This window comes from Thunnus thynnus, chromosome 21 (genome assembly GCF_963924715.1).
Source record: "Thunnus thynnus chromosome 21, fThuThy2.1, whole genome shotgun sequence".
Lineage (NCBI taxonomy): Eukaryota > Metazoa > Chordata > Actinopteri > Scombriformes > Scombridae > Thunnus > Thunnus thynnus.
Window position 1 is genome coordinate 10731479 of NC_089537.1, and position 27540 is coordinate 10759018.

General features: G+C 39.3%; 1 protein-coding gene across 4 annotated transcripts; it reads right to left on the reverse strand.

Moving 5' to 3' along the window:
- Positions 1-4545: 4545 nt before the first annotated feature.
- dnajb6b (DnaJ heat shock protein family (Hsp40) member B6b) lies at positions 4546-27021 on the reverse strand. 4 transcript variants are annotated; one of them, XM_067578797.1, is made up of 10 exons: positions 26862-27020; positions 19643-19765; positions 17726-17835; positions 16205-16276; positions 15826-15927; positions 13134-13268; positions 12869-13025; positions 12696-12766; positions 7269-7427; positions 4546-5565 (listed from the first exon to the last, which is right to left on the reverse strand). In XM_067578797.1, exons 2-10 carry the CDS (start codon positions 19705-19707, stop codon positions 5456-5458), a joined length of 981 nt encoding a protein of 326 aa, XP_067434898.1. In that variant the 5' UTR covers positions 19708-19765; positions 26862-27020; the 3' UTR covers positions 4546-5455. The 4 variants fall into 4 exon arrangements, with proteins under 4 accessions (XP_067434898.1, XP_067434895.1, XP_067434897.1 ...); XM_067578794.1 differs by having other exon boundaries at positions 15826-15930; XM_067578796.1 differs by lacking the exon at positions 26862-27020 and adding an exon at positions 20985-21128 and having other exon boundaries at positions 15826-15930.
- Between the last annotated feature and the right edge of the window lie 519 nt (positions 27022-27540).

Below are 27540 nucleotides of genomic sequence, written 5' to 3' on the forward strand. Positions count from 1 at the left end.
TCTCCGTCTCCCAGAATCCTTCACGTTCTCACAATCCTCCAGGTATTTCACACCTGGATAACTCCGCCCATGGATCCAATGATCAGCTAACCACATCTGGCCACAGTTTAGAGTAAGATTTAACTTAAGCGTGTTAATACTGGAGTAATTACTAATTTACAACCAGTTTATTCTCACTGCAAGTCACACAGTTGTTTTTTTAATTAAAAGTTGATCAAATCCCTTTTAGTTCTTCTTTTCGACGTCAACACCTCTGCTCTTCCTCCATCGTTGCACGCGTTGGATTCACAGACGTGCTCCCGACCAGCTGACGAACCAGGACGAACGGGAGCACACGCTCAACGCCATTCAGTGGAAAGGACGGACACACACATCTGGTCACTTACTAAGATGATCATCACGTAATGCTGACATCTGGGCAGAGTTAGCTATGAAATTGTGTGTTATTAGATGCTAAATGTTATGTTTTAACTGTATGCTTTGTATGACTTTTATCGTGAACCATTTGTGTTTTGTTTTGATTCTCACTTTGAACGAGTCTCTACTTATTGTAGTGTTCTTTCACTCAGGTTAGACCTTGCATGCGTTTCTTTCTCTCTGTCTTTACAAACATACACACAGAGCAGCACAAAAAGGTTTCATGTTAGATTCAGGCCAATTTTCAAATTCTCCCACCTAGTTGTCATTTCCTTTTGATCTCCTCACTTCCACGTATGTGCGGTCTCCTCTCTGCCATTTTGGATCTCAGTCCACCATTTTCCCTTAATCTACTTCCCCACACACATGGTCTCATCCACTATTTTGGGTCAGAGCCCACCATTTTTCTTTTCTTTCCCTTTTTACACACACACACACACACACACACACACACACACATCAGATCATGGTCACTTTTGGGGACTAGCCCTTACCCACCCCAACCCTTACATAGACTTACATTCATTTCCTGGAGAATTACCCTAACCCCTAACCTTAACTACAGACCCCAAAATCAGCTTTTTCCCAATTGGACAAGCTGTCCCCAATGAACTGGTCCTAAGTCTGAAGTTTGTCCCCAAAAGTAGCCTATGACAGACCACAGACACACACCTGTATATAGCCACACCACGAAGCAAGATGTATCCCTTGTGCCTTCTATTTGTTAAATACTATTGGCTGTAGAGTCACTGCTGTTAAGTTTAATAAACTCTGTTGTATTATAACAAGAAGTTTTATTGGTGGTCACCTGAATATTGTTGAAGTCAGCCTCCGCTGTACAAAATACTCCAAATTGCCTTCATTGTGTTTGTTACGTCATTGGTGCTACAAACCCAACTGCAACAAGGTTATAGCTGGATTTGGGCGCTAATCATTTAACCGGATTTCATCCTTTATTTTGATCATTTTAATTATTAATTGGAATACCAAAATTTAGGATGAATCACTTATGAGACTGAATCAGTGAATTGGTTACCATTTCCATGTCTTCCAGGATGGTGCCCCGAGGTGGATTTCATGTAAATTAAATCCTACTGTTCTAATTAATTATAATGATTTCTGATAACCAAATTTAATCTGAATAACCCCGTGATCCCTACAGTGCTATCAAACAGTTGCCTCAAAACTGCCTACCGTGCTTATTTTGTGCATTTTCTGTTGTTTTTTTTGTGTACACTCATAACACATATTAGACTGTTGTTTTGCACATTGCTCATTATATAGAAATGTTTTTGCTGAATGCACTCATTTACATACACTGTTTCTACTTCTCCCTCTAGTTATAATATCTTCTGTCCTTTGAAACATTAATTCTTTTGCTGAACATTATGTTTCACTGTTTTTAATAGCAAGGCGCTCCTCAGTGTTATTAATACTTTCTTTGGGCTCTATCCAAAAATTGCAACAGACTCTCCACAATATCTTAAAGTAACAATTTAAGATGTTGTACTCCAACAACACAATAGGAGAGGAATTAGCACGAAATGATGCATCCTGATTACTGAATATTCCAGCCATTCTTTATTTTTGAGCCAAGAGCAATCAATGTGACCTTATATAACACATTTACATGTTTTAGACACATGTTTTCTACTTTATTGCAGTTATGCTTTCTGTTAAAATGCAAAATAAAGTGAAGGTGGGAGCTACTATAAGATACTGACAAAGGACCTGCTCTCTGGAGAGATAACACTCTGTAACTAAAGACTACCCTCCCTTCAGCAAATATAAGAAATACATAACTTTCCCCCCTAATAATTTTCTCACAGTCCCTAACTTTTGATATTTTTATCCTGTGTCATTCTTCAGTTTTATGCATAACACCTAATTTTTGCTGTATGCTGTTTATTGTGTATTTTTCCACTTTCTTCCTGTCAGACAGGGTTGTGTCTTTCTTTGTACTCATCTAGTACACTCAATACTGAGTGTACATGCGTACATTTAACATCATTTCTCTCCATGTGGTGATAGGTGTCAATAGGTGCTTCACTTCAATCGGGCGAAAGTGGGTGATTTTTCTTTTAAAAGGAGGCAGACAGCGGCTGACAGGGAGCTTGACAGTGAGCTGTCACTCTGCTCTTCACTCCTCAGGAGGTAGATGTCCTCAGAGTGGAAGTCAATAGGAGGATTTCACAGTTTTTTCTCCCAGTCAGAAACAGTTGTGTAATGACTTTGGGAGGAGGAGGGCTGTAAAAAAAAAAAAAAAAAAAAAAAAAAGTAAGGCAATGGAGGGAGATGGGCCACTGCCTCGACACTGTTTAATTAAACCCTTAGAGACTACTGGCTGCATTGGAACAACGACCAAATGAGTTGCTGGGTCATGTGCATGCGTTCTGCCACATGAATAATACAAAGCACTGCAGGCTCATTGAAAATAATCTGAGAATTCGGCTCCTTCTAGGGCTCTGCCCATGTGACAGGAGAATCCAGGGTGTTTTGTCCCTGCTTCTATTCAATTACTGTGCTTAGGAGAGCAGTTGGTAAAGAAACATACATACAGACATAAAGCAGTTCAAGTGACCTGGCTATATGTTAACAAATTGTTTATGTTGTTTGTATTAATTGTTGGAACAATGTTTATGTTGCTCTCTTGGCCAGGTCACTCTTGAAAAAGAGATTTTAATCTACGAGACTAATACCTTGTTAAATAAAGGACAAGATGAAGAAGAAATTAAAATTTGAGTTGATTAAAGATATTGTGTTGCTGTGTTTATATTTTTTATGCTGTAGCCAAAGAGCAATTTGGTTAAAAGCTGCTAGTCAGTATTTTTTTACATGAACAATGGATCAAATGTGTAATATGACATATGACACCACCTGACTCTGCATTTCCTCTTTTTTTCTTTTTTTAGCATTTTTAGCTTTAGCATTTGTTTGGTTTTACTGCTTGCAGCTTTAATGTTTTGATTCACAGCATCATTTTTGGGCACAGCAGGCAACTGGGAAAAAGCTGTGATAAAACTACTGTCCAGGTACATTATCTCATCAGCACTAAACAACAGACAAACAAAAGTTAGGAACTAGCTGGTGGAGCATTTAGCAGCTAATAAACAGACTTTTGCCTCAGGAGTTGGTCGAGACCAAAACAGAGCTAAAAGAAGAATAAATAATGATACTTTTTATTCATCAGATGGACAAAAACATGACTCCAAATGAGCACAAGTGTTGCTCCGTGCCTGTAAAGCCATTGCTAGCTAACATGTTTTCTAGTGCTTGTTGCACTGCCCCCTGGTGGCCAAAAATGAATGCAGGTTTAAATATATTTGTTCCATGTTTTATGATAAAGCTAAAATATATGTTTATATACAGTACCAGTCAAAAGTTTGTAAACATTCAAGAGAATGGGAAAGTGTGTGCAACCTTTTGACTGGTACTGTATATATAAGGCTATTTTTCCTCAGAAAACTAACATACTTCAAGGTCAGATGGAGGCGTTTAAATGTATTCTTTGGGTAAGAAAATTACAGTCAAAGGTAGAAAAGGAGATTTACAAGTTTATGAAGAAGGCTGTTTTCAATTGGTTTGACTTCTGATGTATTAGAAAAGGTTCTGGAGGAAAGGAGGATAGTTGAAATCATACTTCAGTTTGAAGGTCAGCAGTGTGTTTGGTGTTTCCAGTTGTTCTAGTTGAGTAAACATTATACAGACGTCCAGATGCTCCACAGAACTATTAGAAGGACTTTTGAGCCCACAGCTGTGAAACCTATGAAGGACATGTGATATTTACTTGTTTCTTGAGATATGAGTTGTACTTTTGACAATTCTTTGACAAGGTTTCATTTCATATTTTATTTTTTATTTATGTGTTCCTTTTAGATGCATGAGTTATGATCAGCCTTTTATTTATTAATTGATTAATTGCACTCACATTGGGGTTTTTTTTTGTCTAGTGGCTTGAGCTACTCTAATGTCTTCATATGTATATGTGTTAAGTTGTGTGTTAGTGTTAATACTGTAGTGGCAGTACGTCTGCTGTGATTTGTTTGACACTGTATATGGGGATCAATAAAGTTCTCTAATATAGATTTGATATCATTAGATAGGATTAAAAATGGCTACCCATGAAGATTAGTTTTTCTTAAAGCATTTATTGGTAGGAGTCCATAAAAAATGAACATATCTTGAATGTCTACACGTCCACATTCCCACATAATAATGAGAACAAACTGTCAAGGACAAATCAGTTGAGGGAAACTGACATTTTGTTTAAGAAATCAGTTAAACACAAACACCCACTGAAGGTTAACATGTTGCTGAATCCACTCTGTACAAAGAATCCTACAACAACAAAAAAAAAAAGAAAACAAAATAATGACTCTGAGAGAGGTTAACAGTTATATTTCACCCTGTGGGAATAGTGGGAAAAGAGTGGGTAATGTTACTGCCAGAGTGTTGATAGTCAGTTTTCATGTATGATGGAGGAGTGAGCAGGACGTGTTTCTGTAATACGCCTCACTCTTCACTACTTTCATTCTGTCTCCAGATATCCCTCTCGTTCCTTCTCTCTATTGAAAAAAAAAAAAAAGATCCACTGAATAGCTTGACCTTCACTTATTCTCACATGCTATACAGCATTAGTGCAGTAATTTTCATGCTTATCACAAACAAGGCTGCTACCGTAATTCTCCTTCCACCTGCATACTTTCAAACCCAACAACACTTTTTAAAAAACATGTGCTGTAAAAAGTGGGAAAAGTCCAATCATCAGAGATTAATTAAGGTTCTGAATTCTCACTGTACAGTACGTCCGCAGGGCCCACCCACAATAAATACAGAATTAGCAGAAGCTCAACTAAAATAAAAATGTATCATGGATAAAACAAAACATTGAAGTGAGGTCTCTGCTGGCTACCGTTGATGAAAGCAGGGCCTCGGATACAAAGCAAAGATGAACTAATGCCACGTATGATTGATGGCACTTCTGCCAACAAATATAGATACTGTAGGTGTGTGCGTATAAGTATTTGTCTGAGGGCGTTTAAAAAAAGGCACCAAGTCCGCCAAATCGGGGGAAGAGTCGAGCGGCTCTTTTCTTTTTGGACTCTGCCTCCTTTAACCACAGTTTCTTTCTCTTGGTGTCCATGTGTCCTGCAGAGGAAGAAGAAGAAAAAAAACAATCATTAAATATTTCTTATTTTTTGTTACCACTTTCTAATAAGATACTGTAACCACAGTAATGGCTTTATTAATGGTCTGTAAATAATTTAATAATGCTTTAGAGATCAGTTATAAGCCATTAAAAAGAATGACTTATGGTTTGTCAGGTTATGATATGATCCTTTTGTATTCTGCTCATATTGCAGTTGTTGACCCTTGACCCCTATGGAGTCAGAAAGGTTAGTTTCATGGTTTAAAGTCCCCCTCCACTCAAAAATGTGTTTTCCTTCTTGTTCTTTCACTCGAATGTTGTACATGAAGAGTTTGTTTTCACATTCATCTGCTGCTCACTGAAAATCTCAGTTTAACACGTGTACCTACGAGAAGGATCTGTGACATCACAACTAGTGTGGAGCCAATCGTGGTCCAGTATGCAGCTTATACAAGTGTGATGTGGAAAGTTGAAGCCTCCAGTGCACAAACACTGAGAATGGACTTTACAGTGAAGTAGGAGACATCTTGTGTCCAGCAGTTAAACTATATCTAGAATACATGAATATTTACATATTCATAGATTCTGGATTTTTAATGAGGGAGAAGGATTAGATGTCAATTTAACAATTTTAACAAGATAATGTAACTTTCTGTGGAAAACCATATTAGACACAAATTATCATCAAGTATTTTACGGTATATAGATTAAAACATGTCTGAAGGGGATCTTTAACTTCACCTGAGTGAAAGTTATTTGTTGTTGCACATCATCAATTTAAGTTATTTCTTCGTTATGATGCTATTGTAAGTCCATAGTTGCTGTCAGTTTCACAGACCTTATGTAATGATATATAATGTACTATCATACAGTATTTGACACATTTAGAAATTCTAATAAAACTGATTTTGTTACAGATTTTTCTAAGTGAACCAAAAAAAATCCATCTTGAACGCAATTATTCACATACAATATTTCCTAATTTTTAAATAGGCCCGGTTGTTCTCAAGTACGAGAAGATCTTTTCCAAACGGTCAGAGGTCAGACAGTCCACTGATAATGAATTCAAGAGCTAAAAAAGACAAACAAGTGTTGTGAGGGAAAAGTTGTTCTTGTAACTTTCTGACAAAGCCTTAATTAATACTTTATCAATCATTGAAAACACATCAAAATGGTGAATCATTAGAAAGTGCTACTGATTATTGTCACATTCAGAAATCTAAGTTTCAGCCAACAGCCGCAGTAGTTGAAAACTCATTCTCCGAGGCACCATATTTGAGTCGTTATCTGAGTCATTATCTCAGAGAGAGAATTGCGGCCTTTGTTTGCATCTCAGCAGGGACTATATGCTCAGTGAAATTAAAGGTTCCCTACTTAACTAATGAAGCTGCTATTATAAAACACTGTGTGCTGCAGATAATTGCTCAGCTTTTGTGTGTGACTTCCTGACCCCCTGAAGGAAAACAGGGGGCAACCTCTGACCTCTGGTCGTTACCGCGGTGTAGAACAGAGCCAGCTAATGAACACCTCTGTTCTCAGTGTTTACATCTGCCAATCAAGCACGCCACTCTTCGTCATCATCCATTGTGTGGCCATCAGACACAAAAGCAGACAATTAGCCGCGTTTATTAAGACTCTACTCTTTAAAGGAGAGCACTGTCTGCTGGTAATTAATCAGCCCTGCGGTGTCGGGTGGGCGGACCTCTCGTTAGTCCCAGGCTCTGTAGGCCGTGCTCCTCCTCTTCCTCTGAGGGGTTCTGGGCGGAGTTCCTCAGGTAGCGCTGATGCAAGCCGAGGCCAGGAAGTGTATTCTGTCTGCGGCGACGAAACTCGTCCTCCAAGTGGTCTTCGGCGCCGATGTCTGTGGGTGTGGGCAGAGCAGAGAGGGAATGAATCACACCTAAAACCTTCTCGCTGTCTGGATGGATTGCCTGAGGTGTTTCATCCAGCATTAGATCTCTTTTTTTTTTCATTTCTGTGTAGCTTCTGTGAGTTTTAGCCCTCTGACATGAGATGTGCGGTACCAAAAAAAAAAAAAAGTAAGCTGAAAGGAAAACATATTACCTTGTGACGCCCTTGGCAGTGTGAATACAATCAGACAGAAAACAAAATAGATACACACACCTATTACAGCAAGTTGAGCACAAGTGCAAAAAGGTATATTGATGTAACCAACATGAAACAACAAAGATGATATAAAACAAGAAGTTCAAAGAGTCCCCAAGGCAATACAAGCCTTTCTTTTTCAAACGCCAACCATATATTTCATTCATATTTCATCTGCCTGACTTTATTGTGATTAGTCATGTAAATAAAATGAGATTTGGTTATTCTTTTCTCTAGGTAATTTACATTTATATTGAATTAGTGACAGGCAGGGTATAGCGGGGGGGGGGAGGAAAGGGGGAGACTTATTATGCTGCGAGATTACAGGCAGATCTCATCGCCATTGTGTTGTGTAATTAAGGCAGTGGAGAGGAGAAGAAAAGAGGCCAGATGCTCGCCGTGCTGAACCTGGTCCTATTTAGAGGAGGATCTGCACCAGCATTTCAAATCCCCTGCACGGTGTGTAAGAGCCCCGGCCTTGAGCAAATCACAAGTCATTAAGAGAAGTGGCAGCTTTGTTTGACATATTTGCTGTATACCTGCAGGAGCAAAAGCCACCTCAACGAAAACATATAGTCACTTTAATGTAGATAGTAAAACTACGCAGGACATTTTGGCTACATGGCAACACTATCCTTGATGTTTTCCTTCACGTAACATAGATGTGCCTTTTATAGGTATAGGAGGGTAGAGATCTTTCAATTCTTTCAAGAGGAGCTCAAGGGTTTTGAGGCAATCAAGGACGGCTGCATGGCCTAAACAGAGACAAAGACGTCACCGGATTTCAATTCTCCTTGAAAAAGGCATCTTATTACTGCAGGTCATCTATTTTGACCCATGTCGGTCTCTTCGTCACAGATGCTTTGTGAGTGTGTTAAGGTCGGATTGGGTGCGTTATTTTGTAGAATGTAGGTTATTTTCTTGCTAAACACACCTGAACTTTAAAGACCAGGCTTTCTTTATTTCAGAGTTTGCAAATCAGCAACCGAACACACTCTGAGTCGACCCTGCAGGGCTCCAGCTCCCAGTGGAGTGAACAGAAAACAGGACAATTGGTGGCTTTACTCTCAAGGCTGCAGCTACTCTGTCTCCATCCACTTTTGGGAGAAAAAAAAACTAATCTCAACCTGCATTGCCCCCTTTGTAAGACATCTGGTGATCCTATCAGTCTTGCAGCGGCGAAGTTAGACAGCTGGATTAAGCCACAACGTGCGTGTGACTTTTAAAGTTGTGCGCTTTGTTCCAGCGTCCTTTTGCTCCAGAGGATCAATATTTGCATCTATCACGGTCCGGTTACCTGGGTGATAAGATTCCTTCCGCTATCAAGCCGCATAATCCATCATCATTTAATTAATTTCAACAAAGCAATATCAAAGAGCAATGATGATAATGAGATCTTTTAATGCTCATAAAAAGAGGCCTTTTGTTTACTGGATCAAGGACTTAATTTGAGAAGCAGAGTGAACACAGTCGAGTTCCTGGATGCTTTCATTTGCAGCTATTGTCTTCAGAGTGCCTGTCATTAGTCTCCAGGACAAACAATGCTGTGTGTGTGTGTGTGTGTCTGTGAAGGCTAGTTTGGTGCGCACTGTCTACACCAAAACAAGCACAAACATCAGGGTTAATGCCTAAACACACACAGACACAAAATATATGTGTCTATCTGTATGTGTTGCTGCATAGTGACAAAAACCAGCCTTACTGCAGCAGGCTGGAGGACTGAGAGAGCCTAAAATAAATCACCGTACAGGAGGAGGCTAACCCTACATGACAACTACAACTGTGGACCAGATTATTTTCAACAGTCCACCTTCCCCCCGGTTCAAGAAGTCTGCCATCGTGCTGATGTGACTCCACTGCTAAAGAGAGATACTGTCCGTGTCCTTGTTCAGACACGGCCAAAGAGAAACTGGCAGCTTATCTTTCCCATCGTTCATAAAGCGGCCAGTGGCCCAGGGCCGAGCCGAGGTTTCATGTTTAGCTGTCAAGCAGATGAGGTGGAGTGGGATTAAAACTGGATGCTGGTTTCAGCCAACAGGAAGCCATCTTTCATAACACAGGGAAACTCTTGGACAGGAAATCATAGCATTAGGTGTCATAGTGGAAAAGATGGATGGAGGAAAAGGCTGCAAGACTTTTTTTTTAATGAGAGGAAGCTCTACAATGGCCTCTTGAAGAAAGGCAGATTTTATCAAATCATAACTGACGAAAAGAGAAAGTGCAGTTAAATATGAATTATGATGACATGTTTGACGGTCAGTTTGAGGAAAGTTTTTACATTTTAAATTTTTTTTTACAAAAATCACATGTCATGTGTTGCTCCAGTCCAGCTTCTTCAGGATTTGTGGTTCCTGTTGTGGAAATTGTGATGTCATGCTGTCTTTTGTACACAAACAGTGTCATCTAGTGGCCACATGATCAAATCAAATCATCTTCAAATCAAATGTCTGATAAAAGGCAACATTTCTTTTTTTCCCAATGGACATTTCAAAATGAATTATGGTCTAATCATTTTACTTTTACTTGTTGTACACCGGTTATTTCCTAGACTATACGGTTTTTAGAAACCGCCCTAAATTCTAGCATGCAGAACCTCTGTTAATCCAGGAGAGGGAGCTATTGCACCATAAATATAATCCCTGTTTCTGCAGCACCTATTCAGCCGCTTAATTATCTCTTTTTAACAAGTTAATCATGTGAATCTTGACTTCTACAGATTCCCGTAAGTTTAATATAAATTCAAAAAATATGAAATTAAAATACTGACATCTGTGCAGATCCAAAGATGAAGACCATGTGATTTATGAGGAGATATTGCTACTGTACTTCACTTTCATTGTTAGTTAATGTAATAATCCCCTTCCCTTATCTATTGTGCACATTAACACACAAATACACACCGACACAGAGAGGGGTTGGGGGGGCGGGGGGTCTATGTAAGAAATAGAGATTGGTGCAGGGCTGCAGTGTCACCTAGCAACAGCACTGCGCAAGCGCAGCCACCATTTCTATCAGCACTGTCGGGGAAAAAAAAGAGGAAATTAAGGGGGCCAAAACTGACACAAGCAGCACGCTTGAAGACATGACATTCACCCCACCAACACACAAACACAGCCTTCATATTCTATTCATCCATACAAAAACATCACATGTCAGAGTCATGCTGTTAAGTATGAACGTTCAGCTGAAGGCTTCACCCTGCTCTTTTCTTTCTCTTTAGTTTTCCTGACTTGCCTCTCACAAAAATATGCAGCGGGGCTTGTGTAAATAAACTAGCCCCGAGCACATTCCACAAGAAACACACACACACACTCTTCTCTGTACACACTGACCTTTGAGCCAACTGCAATTATACTTCGTGCACCACCCAATTTAACTTTGAATCTGAGCCTATCTCATGTTAAATGAGACAGAATGCATGTATTCATGAATGTCTCCTAATGAAACAAAATTCAGACCCACATGAGTTGGATTTTCTCAGCTACAGTGTCAGATAAGGTTTGGATAGAAGGATTGCACGAATATGATTAGTTTAGTTATGAGTCCTTCATTTGGCTCTGCAGAGCACAAGATCTGTTTGAGGATGTATTCAGGAGGTGCACTATCAGCTCTTTTATAGACCCATAAATATGTCTAGATAGGAGGAGCAAAAAAGGAAATGAAGAAACAAGAGGAAGGGCACATGAATCATGAAGGTGGGTGTTGATTCATCCTCACCTGGCCTGTAGAGGTAAAACATACCTACCACCCAGATTAGGGATACACAAAATTAATTAATTTGACTTATATCTTACTCATGATTTCCAGGAAGTGACTGGATTATTTAAGTAAGAGCACATGTAGCACAAAATCATGTAGTGTTGTATCAGTGACCAAGCCCTAATATGAGTCATCTTAACTCACACTGATGCATTAGTAGGTTAAATATGCACACGGTGAGATATATGATGGGTAGTGAGTGTACGAAAAGAGGCAGCCGCTGTGGTTTCCTTTATTTTTTGCGGTTGTGTGAAGCAGGTTTCAAACGTGATCAGGCACAAAGCACACACACATACATCTCACACCTCCACACCTCCAGGAAGAGTGAGAAGATCAAAAGCCACTCAAGCAAAAAGAAATATCACACAGACACCAGGTGACTGCGACAAACCCTTCCATGAAATCAAACTGAAGTTTATTGACCAGATCTGAACTCTTTTATTTTCATTTTCTTTTTTTTACAAACAATGGGAAAAAAAAAAAAAAAAATGTCTGTGCATTAACAGTGTAAACGTGTTGTGTGGTTTGTGTTACTGTGAAGCAGCCTCCTGGAATCAGCAATCATGCAGAAACAAATGCAACAAACTGTGATATTCCCAAATACACAAACAAATGAAAAAAAGGAAGAAAAATGCACATTATTATAATTAATTTATTAATAATCTATGTCATTCATAGTACACACGCGTGGACATGATAACAGCTAACAGGTTAGCAAGGTGAAGTTAAAGACATTAGGGCGAAGTGGTTAAGCTTTAATCATTCTCTTGTTAAATTGGTCAAATGAAATGAGGAGCAAAAATGACATGCGTAAGTCAAATGTACAGCATCTTGTTTTCCTGCTACAAAAAGAAAGACAAATATCTACCCCAAAGGAAAAAAAAAAACAATATTATATAGCACGTACCCAGCTCTGTGCATATGGCTGAAGTAAAATATACAATTAATTTATTTTGGTAAACAAAACAAAAAAAAACACAAATCCCAGCAAGATGGTCCCCTAAAATAATGGAATAAATACAAATATACAAATACTGTGAACGTCTCTCTCACCTCCCTTGAAGCTAAGCTAAAATGAGAAAAATTGTTCTTCGGGAATGAGATGCGGGAGGACAGAGAGAGAGAGAGAGAGAGAGAGGAGAGACCAACTGCCGGTAGCAAACATAGTCACTGGGCGAGTTTTTCCAGGTGAGAAAACTGTATGTTGGTCAAATGTTGTGGTGAGATTATTACTTGTTATCCAGTCTTAGGAGCTGCTCCTTACCATTAACTGTTAGAGATTTTAACTGACCGTCCTCCTCCACTTCGACCCGCTCCTGGCCGTTCTCCACGATCCTGTTAGAGACGGGGAAAAAAAGCAGATGAGGAAGGCTCTTTAGAGATCATGGAGTCAGTCTGATAGTTTTAAAAATGCTCCTGAGTTTGACATCAAGGTACCGTTTTGTAGTAATTTTTCTGCCGTTGATGAACTTGGTGGAGGTTGACACAGATCTGAAGTTACCCATTCCTCCTCCTCCGCCGCCGCCGCCGCCAAAAGATGAAGAAGAGAAGGAAGTGAATCCTCCTCCACCCATATCTCCAAATGAGCTAAAACCTACAAAAGAGCGTGCGTTTAAGAACGTTACAATTAAGAAGCGTCATGAATTCTTGATGAATCCAGGATCCACTAAATGTGAGGTTATTTTGTTGGGACGTTACACACCTGAATCGAACCCGGTGATGCCGTGTCCGAACGCCGGGAAGCTCCCGAAACCAAAGAGCGACCCGCCCGTCCTGCTTCGGCTCGCGCCCCTGTGGCGACTGTGGCCTCCGAAGAAATCGTCAAAGGGGTCATCAGCTGTGGAGGGAATCACAGCGGATCATTCGGTGATTGATATTCTAAGACTCTTGACATTTTGTTCTCAAAAAGCTTTAAAGCTGATGTCTAAGTACCTGATAACAACAACAACAACAACAAAACAAGCTGTGATGAATGAAAGTGGACCGATGTGTAATTTCTAGAATCTTAACCCTAAACTGTCAAAGTGCCCACCGCTAATTCTCATCCTAAAGCCCCGTGGACATGCTACTAATTGCGCACTGCCAATCTGGGTCACCCCAGCAGGATAAGGCTGGATTCACTGGCACCGTTTACTGAAAGAGGACTCCTCCTTCAACCTTGAATGTTCCGATCCGAGGCAGCCACAAGAAAGCTCCCCTTGTTCCTTCTGCCAGAAAAAAAGCTTAAAATAAAAGTATCCCCTGACCACTGTTGTAACCGCATTACTGTCCATTTACCTGACGGGAGAATCAAAGGAGACAGCTTAGCTCTAACAAAGCTGTCATGTAAGACATCAGAGGAAGAAAGAGAGAAACGCTGCTTAAACATTTGAATTCTGCTTAAGTTCTCGTGGACATGTTCAGCATACGCGAAGAGAGGGGAAGAGAGTTGAGTTTAACGAGTTAAGGCTTTCTTAAAGAAAAAGCAAAGTGCTGTCGAGCACAAAAACCTGAGATTAAATCAGTGAAGAATGTGCCACGCCTATGCAACATCGCACAGGGCATAATAGCACTGAATAAATTAAAAATGACAGTCAGTGGGTGGTGTACAGAATGTACAGGTATAACATAACGTCTAAAAATATAACTACATGATTAGAAAAAGGAACAGGACGTATGATCGATCAAGTTTGTTTCATTTCAATGGTTACACATCATTTCTGCAGTTTTTTCCTTCTTTCTTTGATATCGCCTCCTCATTTACTTCTTCACATGTTCACTGGAGAATGAGTGTGTGCTGTTCTTGGCAGACGACTAAGCCCTCGTCATCATGTGGATCTGTATTTGTCTCAACAGCACCCACACACACACACACACACACACACACACACACACACACACACACACACACCCTGCCCCTCCTGAGTGTGCTGGCTGCTCTGAGGTGGGTGAGTGACAGATCCAGAGGACCAGCTGCTGTTCACTGAGACGAGCTGCTGGACAGTCAGGACTGGAGGCTGGATGGGATTTTAAAAACATATCTGAACGCTCTTTGTGGCAGCCATTTTAAGAAAAGTTAAAAAAAAAAAAAATTTAAAAAAAGGCTGCTTATATACATTTTTCCAAGGAAGAAACGTATCCTGTCTCGGTCTAAATAGAACTTGAACTTTACTCTTCAGTGTGACGGTGTCGACAGCTTTATGGTTCTGCTTTTTTTTACTGTCGCTGTTTACTGAAGAGCGTAAACAGCAACAGCTGTGATCTATCGCTTTATCCCATTTATGTTAATAAATACATGCCAGTGTCACGGCTTATAAACATAATCTGATATAAAACTTCATGTCTGCTTTCTTGTCTTTCCCTACGAGTGCTGCTAATTCAGAACAGAGAGTTTGTCCCGGGGTTGCGTCGTACCACGTTTTACATGTGCTCTGACACATGCGGACACACACACTTGCCGTTATTACATCTGCTTTTGTTTTAATACGGAAGCTATTTTTGAAAGCATTCCAGTTGAGTGATGTAGACGTTCAAATCCATCCTCTGCCTGCGTCTGAGCTCCATATTTAGAGCTACACGGGGTGAACTACACATGCCTTCCAATCAGCCTTTTGCTGAACCCAGACAACCCAGGACAGGCGCTAAACTCCTATTACTAGATTATGCTTCATTTAAAACTACTCTACATGTGATATAATCAGCTGTTTGGCTCTATAAGACGCTGTGATTTCAACAAATGTGCAGCCGCTGGTCAACAGTATAATACAGTTACCAGCAGTACAATAACTTTCCTTCTTGTTATTTCCCTCATCTGATTAAAAAGTACCAGAGCGGTGTTTTTTTTTCCTGCTTTCCTTTCAGCCCTTCCTTTAAAACAAGCAAATGTAATATTTCAACAGGGTGGAGTATATTAACGAGCTCCAGGTTAATGACAAAGTGCAGAGATACTCATTGTTTTCTAACATGTGACATTTAGCAGCAGATGACCTCCTGAGGTGAACATCGTTCAGCATATTGGAGATGCACATTACATTGCTGTGGGGATTAGCGCCCGGATTTACAGAAAGTTTCCTGGGTCTAATGCTCTATCTTCCACATTTCTACACAGCAGGAGCTGCTAGCTAACAGCTAACAGGCAAAATAACACCGTAGCTTTCATATAAGCCTATAATTTTCATATAAGTCTCTCCCTTTCTCTCTCTCTCTCTATAAGTCTCTTGAGCATTCCCCTGGTCATGCATGTATATTTTTGACCAGATAAGAATATGAAGTTAATAATAGGTATTACATAGTCAACAGTCTATAACTCTCCTCGGTTCTTCCTTAATGAAACCAAGAAATCCCCGCAGGGCCTCTAAGGGCACAGACCGGTTTGCTCTGTGATGCTGTACGCGACAGGAATCCGATGGACTTACCAAAAAAGTCTGCAAATGGATCTCTGCCACCAAAGAATTCCCTGAAAACGTCCTCGGGATTACGGAATGTGAAGCTGCTGCCACCAAAGTGATCGTAATGGCCTCCTGTGCAACATTAAACAAAGACAAAGCTCATAAATTACATAATTATTTCTCCGAGATAGGATTATAAACAGGGCTATCATAATAGATCATAAAATATATCCGTGCAATACAAAGCTCTTACTGTGCTTAATTTGAACTAATAAAAGTTAATATGTTACTACTCGTAGCTTATGTTTCATGTTTGTCATATTTTCTCTATGATAGCACTGATGATCTTAATGATCATCTCCATTGTGATGACATAAATATTTTGTTATTTAAGTCTTCTCCTTACCTCCTCCTCCTCCTCCTCCTCCTGCTGACAGACCTTCTTTGCCGTATCGGTCATAAATATTCCTCTTGTTTTCTGTGGTGATGAGAGATAAGAGATCAAGATAAAACCAGACCAACATATGGAGAAAATTACCACCCTGTGGTACTGTAAATCTCTGTCAGGGTACCTGTTAGGAGCCGCCCCAACCATCCCATTCAATCATTTACTTCACTTAAATGTTGACAAACAGGAAAACACAAACACAAGAAGTTTGTGCCATACCAGAAGAAATACACACCCCAGGAAACAATGCAGACATTGTGCCCTGCAAAGACTAACAATGTCTGCTTCTTGTGACTGGATGCCTGGTGCATAACTGCGACTGACAATGAAAATGTTACAGGCCTCTGCTGTGCTCTCAGACATATATCTGAATTCTCAATGTGCTACACTTATATTTACAGCATTATTCTGGAAATCACATCCACTTAAGAAACAGAAACATGACTGATGGAATTGTTTACCTGCTTTGATTCGTTATAAATTTACATGTAAGCAGTCGGGCTGAGTTTTCATAAACGTGTCATATATGAAACGCTTCATGTGTGAAATGCTCCTTAGACAAACAGACAGTGAGGGGCAGACAGCTGTCTCCTTCCCGGTTGAGCTGACCTGTCTTTATGATTGTTGCCATAGAGACAGTGCTAAAGTAAACGATCTTGTGTTGTCGATGTTGTGACTATGGACAAGGTCAGCTGGGCGCTGCCTGAATAACTGAGAGTGGTTCAACTCTTAACCTTCAGATGTGCTCGAGCATTTCACTGGGTCTAATTATTGTGACTGCTATTTCCTTTGTCGATAAAGTTTGTGTTTATCGATAAATCTTTTTTTAGACATCAATGTCTCCTGGAGTTTCTGAATTGATGAGCTCAAGATTTCTTTAACACTTGTGTTTTCTCTCAGTTCTCTCTTTTTGTTACAGACCTAAATTTGTTGCACCAAGTATCAACTGTTAACATATTCTCTATGATCAGATTGTTTCTTATTTAAATACATAATCCGCCAATGTTAGACTTTATTCGGGCAAACTTCTTGTCAGGTTGCTTGTGTTTAAACCAAATTTAACATTTAAAGGCTTTAAACCAGAAAAATGAAGACATCCTTGGGCTCTGGGTACTTGTGATGAGTATTTTTCACTATTTTTGTATTTTTGTGCATAAAGTTACAGAAAAGATATTTGATAGATTTGTCAATTAAAATAATTGTAAATAAATAAAGTAAAAAGTAAGTTAAGTATCAAAAAAGTATTGTTTTGGCATTGGCTTTAAATGTAAGGTATGGTATTGGTAATCTAGTGATCAGACACTGAAGTGCAACTTTACTTACAAAAGTCAACTTCGGAAATTTGAGGCACTAATCACAAGACCTGTAAGTTTTTTAAAACAGTTCACTTCAGACGAACACCAGCCATCACAATCATATATTCAGTACTTTACTTGGCTGATATACATCAGATTTTCTCTCTTGGCAGTAAAGTCTTACCATCTGAGAGCACTTCATATGCCTCTGACAGCTCTTTGAACTTTTTCTCTGCTTCCTCCTTATTGTCTGGGTTCTTGTCTGGATGCCACTTCAATGCCAGTTTTCTGTAACTGAAACAAAAAACCATACAGTAAAAATATATACTTTATAAAGCAAGACAGAGAAGAACACAACGTGACATGCACAGTAGATGTCAGGTCTTATTTCAAAGATGGGAGGTGGAAAATGTGTATGTATGTATACCAGACATCCCCCTATCTGAAACACATATCCACATGCTTCTTTTTATAGTGTGGCAACCATGACTACACCAAACACACAGACGACCACCATCTCTCTATGTACACATAAACATAACGTCCTTCTCCCCAGCGAAGCAGAAATAACAAAGACAGGCTGAACTCCACTGACGTGCAGCGTAGGCTCGTACAGCGGCTTACGCTGCATCAGCTGTTTGCTTCTAAGCCCAACGGCAGTGTCGGCAGCGGACGCACAGATGCTGCAGATGAGACCGAGGACTGAAGGTTGGCCGGCGAAAAAAAGGCTGCACACAATCCAGGGATTGACTCCCTTATGGATCTTTGGTGAATAGTCTTTGTAGTGGATGTCTTTGTTGTAATCTGTGACATTATCTGGCTGTCTAAAGCCTGGTCAATGGTCAACCAGCCAGACTAAGTTGAACAATGTAGGCTGGGTGATAATCGTGTAACATAACAGTCTTTGTAGTCAGAAGCCGCTCGTAAAGACTCATTATCTTTGTCTGTATTCTGAACATGTTCAACTAAAACATCTGTGCTATTCCTGGCTTTAATTTAATATCCATTACATTTAATCAACGAACAAGAGTCTACACCCATGCTAGCAGCACTGTGAGGTTGTACCGAGGCACAGTGGTGTGTTAAGCTAAATGCTAATGTCATTATGCTAACATGTTGATGTTTAACAAGGTTTAGTGAGATCAGCACATTAACTAAGCTAAGTAACTACTCAATAGTTGTCAAGACTGAGTATCTTTGGATTTCGGACTGTTGATCAGACAAAACAAGACATCTGATAACACCATCATGAGATCTAAGACATTACAACATTATATAGATTAATCGATAATGAAAATACACAGTAGTTGCAGCCCTAGTCAAGGTATCTTACTCATAATCCCAAAAGTCAACCTGCTTGGCGATGCTAGGTAAAAATCAGTAGGATTCATACTCATCATGAATGTTTGTACCGAATTTCATGGCAATGCATCTGATAGCTGTTGAGATATTTCAATCTGAACCAAAATGGAGGACTGACATTGATATCTATATAGCCGTGCTGCTAGCATGGCTAATAATTCAGAGATCAAGAAGAGGGAGTTGGGGTCACAGGCTAAAGATAGGACATATTGATTGGTGTTTCTAAGTAGTACATTCTAAGTAGACGGAGTGCATACAGAACGCAGTCTCTCTGTATTTACTGAATACTCTTCTACAAGTTGATGTAATCAGCGATAATCAGTCGTGTTCATCAGTTTCCTCCTGTCTCGCATGTTTTTATTCCCTTAGTGATTTACTGCATTTCCTAGAACCACTTCTCAGATTCTCTGGGGACAATGTCTCCTTAACATTTGAATATGCAACAAAACTCATCGGAAACTCTTCACTTCACACTCAAAACAAAATGTGTTATTGAGAAACCTGTGAGAAAGTGCAATTAAATTAAACTGGTCCGCTCAGTGGGCGACAGTGAGTAGTGGGTGAGTGCAGGGGGGAAAGTTACAGGGAGAGGAGTGGAAACTTTCTGCACTGCAGTCTGTCTCTGTTGTGTCAGTTTATACTACTCAATGATTAACCTATTACAGTCCACTGAGTGACATTTCAAACAACAACAACGGGGGGGGAGGGGTGGGGAGAGAAAACACTCCAGGGCACTCACGCTTTTTTGATGTCCTCTTGTGTTGCATTTTTCTGGACTCCTAATATCTGGTAGTATTCCACCATGGCTCTGTCTGTGTGTGTTTGTGGGTGCCGTCCTGTGCGAGGGTCCCCTTCTTGGCCTCTATGGAAAGACAGTAAAAGTTCTGTTAAGACATGTTAGCACGGAGAGATAACGCCCGGCAATCTTCTTCAACTGAGAGTAGCCATGTGTGACGGATACGACACCTCCCTTCCAGTCCAGAAGGGGTAAACTTGGAAAGGAGAGGGAAGGGGGCAAAACCCAACAATGTAATCAACTGCACTGAAATAGAGATGCAGGGAGGAGGACAGCTAAGCTAATACAAGCCTGGCAAAATTACATAATAACCCCGATGATCATCCCTCACCCCAAGGCTGCGAGAGAGAAAACGTGAATCATACTTCTCTTTTGAATTTTGGAGATAGCTCTAAAGACCATGAAGCTATTTTTTTTTTTTTTTTTCAAAACCTGACCTTATGTTGAAGTTATGAGGCCTCTCAAAAACAAGACAGAACAGGCCTGATGAAAACTCTCTCTCTGTACCTTACTGGGTAGGTATAGGATGACGACGGCTGCAACAATCCAACAACTGAAAAGCTGAAAGAGATTTGACTCGGTGTGGATGGTGAATGAACATTTTTGCAGATGTAGACGACAAGATTTAGACTCTAAACTTTGATATAAGATCCTTATAATGTTATTTCTCAACTTAACCGTATCTACACCAATACTCAAACATAAATCTAATCTAATCTGTAGCAACCTATGGACATAAACACTGTAAATGATAAAATAAACATTACGTCAAGCCACAAAAACACACTGGACAACACCCTTTCTAAACCAAATATAGTCTAGTAGCTGCTTCCTTATGTCAGTCATATGACTTTTATCATATTTGCTTTAAGGTCCTCTCTTGATTTTGCTGTGGGTGGGCCTTAAACACAGTATGTCACAAGTTTTCTTTCAACACCAGTGCAAGCAGAGTGCACTCTGGTTTTCAAGCTCTGTTCTGCGGTCTGAGTAGCTAAGTCGGAGCTCTTCTCTACAATTAAAGCTGCAGTTAAACATGTATTCTGTGTACGCTTTGCCAAAATGAAAGTGCATCACACTTCATGATTCCACTTCCATACACGTACGCTCTTATCATTGACGCTTAAGTGCAACACAAATCTATAAAGTCTGTGACAGAGCGTTGAAGAGAGCAAGAAAAGGAAATGTCAAAGAAACCCACAGTGAGAAACATTAATCATTAAGGTATTTGTTTTAGATGTCATAGTAAAAAAAATGATAAACAAACAAGTAAGGATAAGTTACTTACACTGTGGGAGTCCACTGTGTCCTGTTTGTTTGCTATTTATAACCTGTGGCCTTTGCAGTTAGATTGTGTTTGTGTGTTATGAGCATGTGGGGGGTTGGGGGTGTTTGGCACTGGGCAGTGCCAGTGAAAGACTCATGGTTGGGCCGTGGAGCTGGCAGTAAACGGATGCCAGAGTCAGGCACTACCTCCAAATCTCCCTCTGACACTTCATCATTATTGTCTCCCTCTTTTCCTGTCAAATTCACCACTTACTGATGTATAAAGTCCTTTTCTTCTCTCCGGCTCTACATCCTTATATAGACCACAATCTAAAAATGAAGAGATATGACCCAGAAAGTGAGAAAACAACCTACTGTCCGGACTCGTCATATTAAATGTGTCTTCTTTTATTCCCCCCCCCCCCCTTCGTATTCAGCCATTACCGACCCACTCACCCGTCACCATTTCCCTGCAGCAGATGAGATTTAATGGACACTAGTGTCTGCTTTAGAGATGTGGTAACTTCTGGTTCTGCACGGTGTGTTTATGTGTGTGTCCGTGCATGTATCTGCAGATTTATGCCTTGTGGCAGCATTACGCAGCTAACCCAGCCAAATCTGATGCATTCCTGCTCTGCTCAGCGTGTACGGTGCCTCGGAGTGAGCAACAGATGTGGGTCAGTCAATCCCATGATGGCTCAGTGAACCTGGGGTGATGGTTATAATCAGTTCACTAAAAGAAGTAGTCAATTATTATACGTTTTCCTAAAATAAGTTGGAGTCTACTGACGAGCATACTGCTAGGAAAGTCAGACATTCAGTAGGTCGTCTAGATTCTTGTTCATTAAAGCGTAGTCGAAGAAAAACAAGTAGAAAAGCAGCGTTTTTTGCCTTTTTTTTACCATTGTTTTGACACTGGATTCCTGCCGAGCTGCAATCCCTGACCAGTCTACTCTAACTAAATGACTTCATACATTTTTTAGCAAATTGACTATGGGAACATCTGCCTCCCGTAAACATCAGAACATACAAGTAGTGATTTCCCCTACAATTCATCTTCAAGAGTAATTAACTAATCACTGTTGTGGTTTGTGCAAAGATTTCACTGTGTTCTCATTGTGGTTTTAAGAGTTTGTAGAAACGAAAGTGACGGTTGAATTTATCTTTAGGTCATGAAACTGAAATTGACAGCCGGTTGCGTGCAGTATTTGTGTAGTATGAGATAAGGACAGAGCTGATTCACCAAGCCCTTTTAGAAAATTTACGATGTTATGATGTGACCTTGACGTACTGCCACGAGCACACATGAGCAGACAAAATGAAATGAAAACTATAGTAGGTGACTCCAAAATGGACGGATAGATAAAAAGAAGGCCTCTGTGGGGGAGAAGTTATATGTGATTATCAAGGTAGAGTCCATGGTTGAGAAGGCTGCATTGAAAGGTGAGAAGTCAACAGTAACTGTCTGATCTCAGTGCTCATCTTTTTCATCAAGCGTTGACTCTAGGACTTTTGGAGCAAACGCTTCCAGACAAGTTGAGCAGTGAGAGATTTCAACAACATCTATTCAAGTCTTTTTTTTTTTTTTTTTTCAGATGTGCTTCACCGGTGTGCCAACGAAGATTTCCCTTGAAGGGCCAATATTGTGTAACAGTAGATAAAAGTCAAATTCTTGGAGGAGGAAATCAGAAACAAGAGTAAAGCCAGAAATACAATGATGTTAGGCTATTTCGAGCAGTATTTATTTAGACTGTCATTTGAAAACTGTCTGTAGTATTGGGCTGAGCTAGGTTTTGCATACAGTAATTTGTTTGATTATAGTGTATGCATAGTCGATAATCATTAGGGTAAATTCCATTATAGAGCTCCTGGCTCCAGGCTTCAAGATCAGGTCAGAACAAGTTTTCACCTACATTCAGATGACATTAGAAAGAATCTCTCTCAATCTAAGAACACATCATATAGCACAGAACAGTTTTACTGAGGTGAACAATAAACTTATCAAACAGTCAAAACAAAACTTTGAGCGACATTTGGTTAGTAAACTTTACTGGAAATGAAGTCGTTATAAATAACTACCAATTAAAAACACAAATACATCAGAAATGTTTTAAACTTCAAAACAGGAAAAGGGTCATAAATACATGCAAGTGCAGACTATAAAAGATTATTAAACTGCAATTCATATTTGTATATCTCTCCATATATGAGGGCTGCAACTAACGATTATTTTCATTATCAATTAATCGTCCGATTATTTTCTTGATTGAACAATTATCTGTGTGATCTGTAAACCGTCCATTACAAGTTGCCAGAGTCCACAGTTACTTTTCAAAATGTCTTGTCCGACTAACAGCATAAAATCCAAAAATGATCAGTTTATTATCAAAGAGTATGAAAATCAGAAAATATTCACAATTGGGAGGCAGGAAGTGCTTTAACGATGATTCAAATATCAACAGTGTTGTCTATTAAGTAATCGATTAATTGTTGCAGCTCTACAATACATACACCAACTCTGATACATTTGTGACAAATAGCCTAAGTCAATGTTGTCTAAATAATATGGGTCTGCTGATGTATACTGTCAGTCTGTATTTGAACTTCAGTATCAAGTTTATGCTGGGCATACAGACCCGTACTGACACTCCACATATATCATGCAAAACACCTCTCCTTATGCAAAATATATCATACGTATCATATGAAAGGACCTATTCAGCTGCCATCAAGCATATCTACACTGCTGTACACTGACTGGCTGTACTATTTTAGAGGAAAATAAACAAATATATAATAAAAATGTTCCACATATATAACAGTACACAGATCAGGACTGGAACGCTGCAGCGTTGCTTGAATATCTCCCAACATTGACAGCCATCACAAGTTGTAAGCGCTGACGTAACATCTGGAAACTGCAAACTTACTATAAGCAACATCACGTCAGTATCAGCAGATAATCGGCGTACGGGTTCATAAAGCTGAATTGGTGTTGTAAAAGCTTTAATGATTTCCATTAACTCCCCAGTTAATTACCTGCACAGCAGCCCTATGTTTTATCTCTTGATTAAAATCTCTGATTAGACTTCAGTAAATGTTTTCCACCTCTGGAAGCACAAAAAAATGGTGACTGACCAAGATTAGTAAGTAGATCCCTTTTTATTTTCCCCTGTGGTCTTCATTTTTAAATTATCACCTGCCAAACCCTGCTTCTCCGTACTTTAACAAGCTCAACACTTACATACAGTAGAAGCCCTCATTGTGATTGCAATCAAAGAAAAGCCAGCTGGAGTAGCTCTGTCAGAGACCCAGAGTGCTCAAACACCGCCACAAATCTGACATTAACAAAGACAAGAGCACCAGATAAAAACAGACTCTGAGCAGCAAAAACCTGGCACCAAACACAAAATCTAAGCTGACAAAACACAGATGACAGCGAAACACATCACACTAATACGCTTGTGCTTCACCCAAAATGATTCACAGCAACAAGTAGAGTGTTTGTGGTTCAAACACTACAGAGAGCGAGCGAGATACTGTAAGCAGCTTGTTTGTGTTTCTTCTCATTTTTTTTTCTTGTCTCTCTCTTATACAGCAGTGGAAACATTTGTCTAATCTCAAGATTAGATTATTTAATGTAAACAACTGTGAACAATGTCTTCTCAGAGTGGAAAACAATCCATAAATTTGAATGTGTGGAGATATTAGGTGAGAGTTAAAATGCATTTAAACAAATCTGCTACTTTTAAATATATGGGGATGTTATATGGGAAGCACTTAGAAACTGGTTTGATGACTTAAACAACTCTCAAATGACAAAATGAAATCATTTCAAACCTCTGTATGTCTAAATGCTCCCTTTGTACAGAAGTATTTACATAGTACTCAGTGTTTTTCCAGTTAAACCCTGAAGTTAATGCCAGCGTGACTTACTGTAGAACAGAAAATATTCTAATATAAACTGGTTTCATCTCATCTGCACTATTTGTTTAACTTTTAAAGCAGTTTTTTCATGACAGTGTGTTAAGATGTTAAAGTGTGTCTAGTTATTAAAATAAAATCAGTCATTCATCCAGTAAAAATACCAAACTTTGCTTGTTACGGCCTCAAAGGGCTGCAAGTAACAATTATTTACTTGCAGTGTTTATAGCCATTACAGTATCATTTTCCGAGCTTCTCAATGTTAACGTTATAAATGTTATGGTGTAGCTATATGGCAACTATTTCGATAATAGATTAATTGTCATTTTTGATGCAAAAATGTCAAACATTCCTCAGTTCCAAACAATCATTTACAAGGATTTGCTTTGCTTTTCTTTGTTTTATGTGACAGTAAACTGCATATCTTTGGGTTTGGATCAGTCGGACTAATAAAGCAGACAATTTCAAGATGTCACTTTAGATTTTAGGAAACTATGACGGATATTTTTTGCACTTTTTAGATGTTTTATGGAGCAAACAGTTAACCAGTTCATCAAGAAAATAATTGCAAGTTGATGAAAAGAATCATTAGTTGCAGCCCTTTATGTTTCTGTCACCAGTCCAAATGTACTGTAGGTAGGCATGGCAATACAAGTATGTAATATTCTGTATTTTATCTGTAATACTCTATATCTTATCTTTGCTATTAGTCGTTGAATCGTTCCATCTGATAAAAACTCATAAATAGTGAAAAACGCCCCTCACACACTCTCAGATCCAAATATGATTCATGTTTTCAAATGTCAGATATGATTCTGCTATTTGAGAAGCTGGAACCAGAAAATGTTTGGCATTTTTGCATTAAAAACTACTTTAAGGATTTAAAAAATATTGATATTGTCAGTCAGCTTCCACCTCACACACTGTAAGCATGTATATAAAGTTTGATTGTCTCTATACACATTACATATCATAAAATTAAGATTTTGATTACCTTAAACTCTATTTAAAATAATGAGTTGCAGCTGCTACTGTTATTTGTCTGTATTTTATTACACTTGCAAGTACAATATTCAAATGTACTGCTACTACTACTGTACTACTTCCTCTCTTCCAGGCCTCTGTGAGCACTGACAGCCATCAGTTACTTTTGAAACTGATAATTGGGTAACAAAACTTTAAAAAAAATAGTGTTTGTTTCCTGTGTGGTTTAAGTAGCTGCACCTCCTAACATCCAACAGACCAATGAGGCATCACAATAGGTGCTGCTGTGAAATAGGAAACACAGGATCAGATTAAGCAGAAACTTCCAGAAAGTCTTAAAGCCGAATAAACATTTTTGAGATGTACGAACACACACAGCACAAGAATACTAATAATACAATAGCAACACGGTTACATAACAAGTGAAAACATCTCTAAAAATAGTGACGTCGTAAGTTTAATTTCGGACTGGAAGTCTCGTATTGCCAAACCTAACTATGTTTGGACCGGTGGCAGAAAAATAGCTACAACATGACATTTATGTCTGTTAACCTGATCCATTAGCAGCTTGGTAAAATCTTCCAATAACGGTCATAAACTGCCTTTTTTTTTTTTTAAAGGTTTGTTTAGCTAACAGTGCAGCTAAGTTATCATTATTGAGGTTAAGGGGGGGCTAACGTTACAGCCAAGCAGAAGGAGCTCCACTCATGTTTTGTGTTTTAGGTCAGCTAAACGTTAAAACTACCTATCACACACACCTGAGAATTAAATATGTAATATAATAATGATAATTCATCATTATGATAGCGATAATAAGCGAGGACATCAGGTTGCGACAGCACAGCATCCCCACATGTAACTGACACTAACGTTATGCTACAGGAGACGGTTAACGTACGTTGGACATATTAAACGCTCTTTTTTTTTAGCTAAATAAAACCATGTCGACACAAGCAGCAATTACATATCTACTAATTCAAAGACTACTCGCCTGTTTGAGCGACGTGTCCGATCCTCTCTGATGTTGCTAGTCCCCTGTCTTCGCCTGATGGAAACGGTGATAAGTGCAGCCGTTGGTGGCTGGTCGTTGCTGGTGCTACTAAACGACTAGCCCACTATATGCTGCTGCTTTCACGTACTGTCGGACAACAGAAACGCCACGTAAACGCACAGGAGTTGTCAACGTTTAAAAGTGGGGTGTGGAGAGTTAGTTGGGTTATGGGCATTGGTGGAGTGTTAACTAAGCACATTTATTCAAGTACTGTAGTTAAAGAGCCCCTCCAGACACGTATTAAGTCATAAAAATACTCTGCTTGAAACAATAATGTAGTGTCTAATTGTTTTTTTTCAGAAAGAAAAGTATAATTAGTCTTTATTAAACATGGACTATGCACAAAAAACATTAATCTCAAAATGAGAAGAGATGATTTATGCCAGATTTAGCTATTAGCTCATTTCAATCTGCAGTCCCTGGGCAGGTACACACAGAACAATTACCAGAAAAACATTCATTTCCATGCAACACCATTACATAGTCTCTGCATACAAATCTAAAAACACACATCAACACATAAAAACCAGCACATTCATCCGGTACAACTGTAGAATTACAATTCATCATAATTTAAAATCTGAATGACTGTGAAATTAATGTTGACATGACTGGTTTA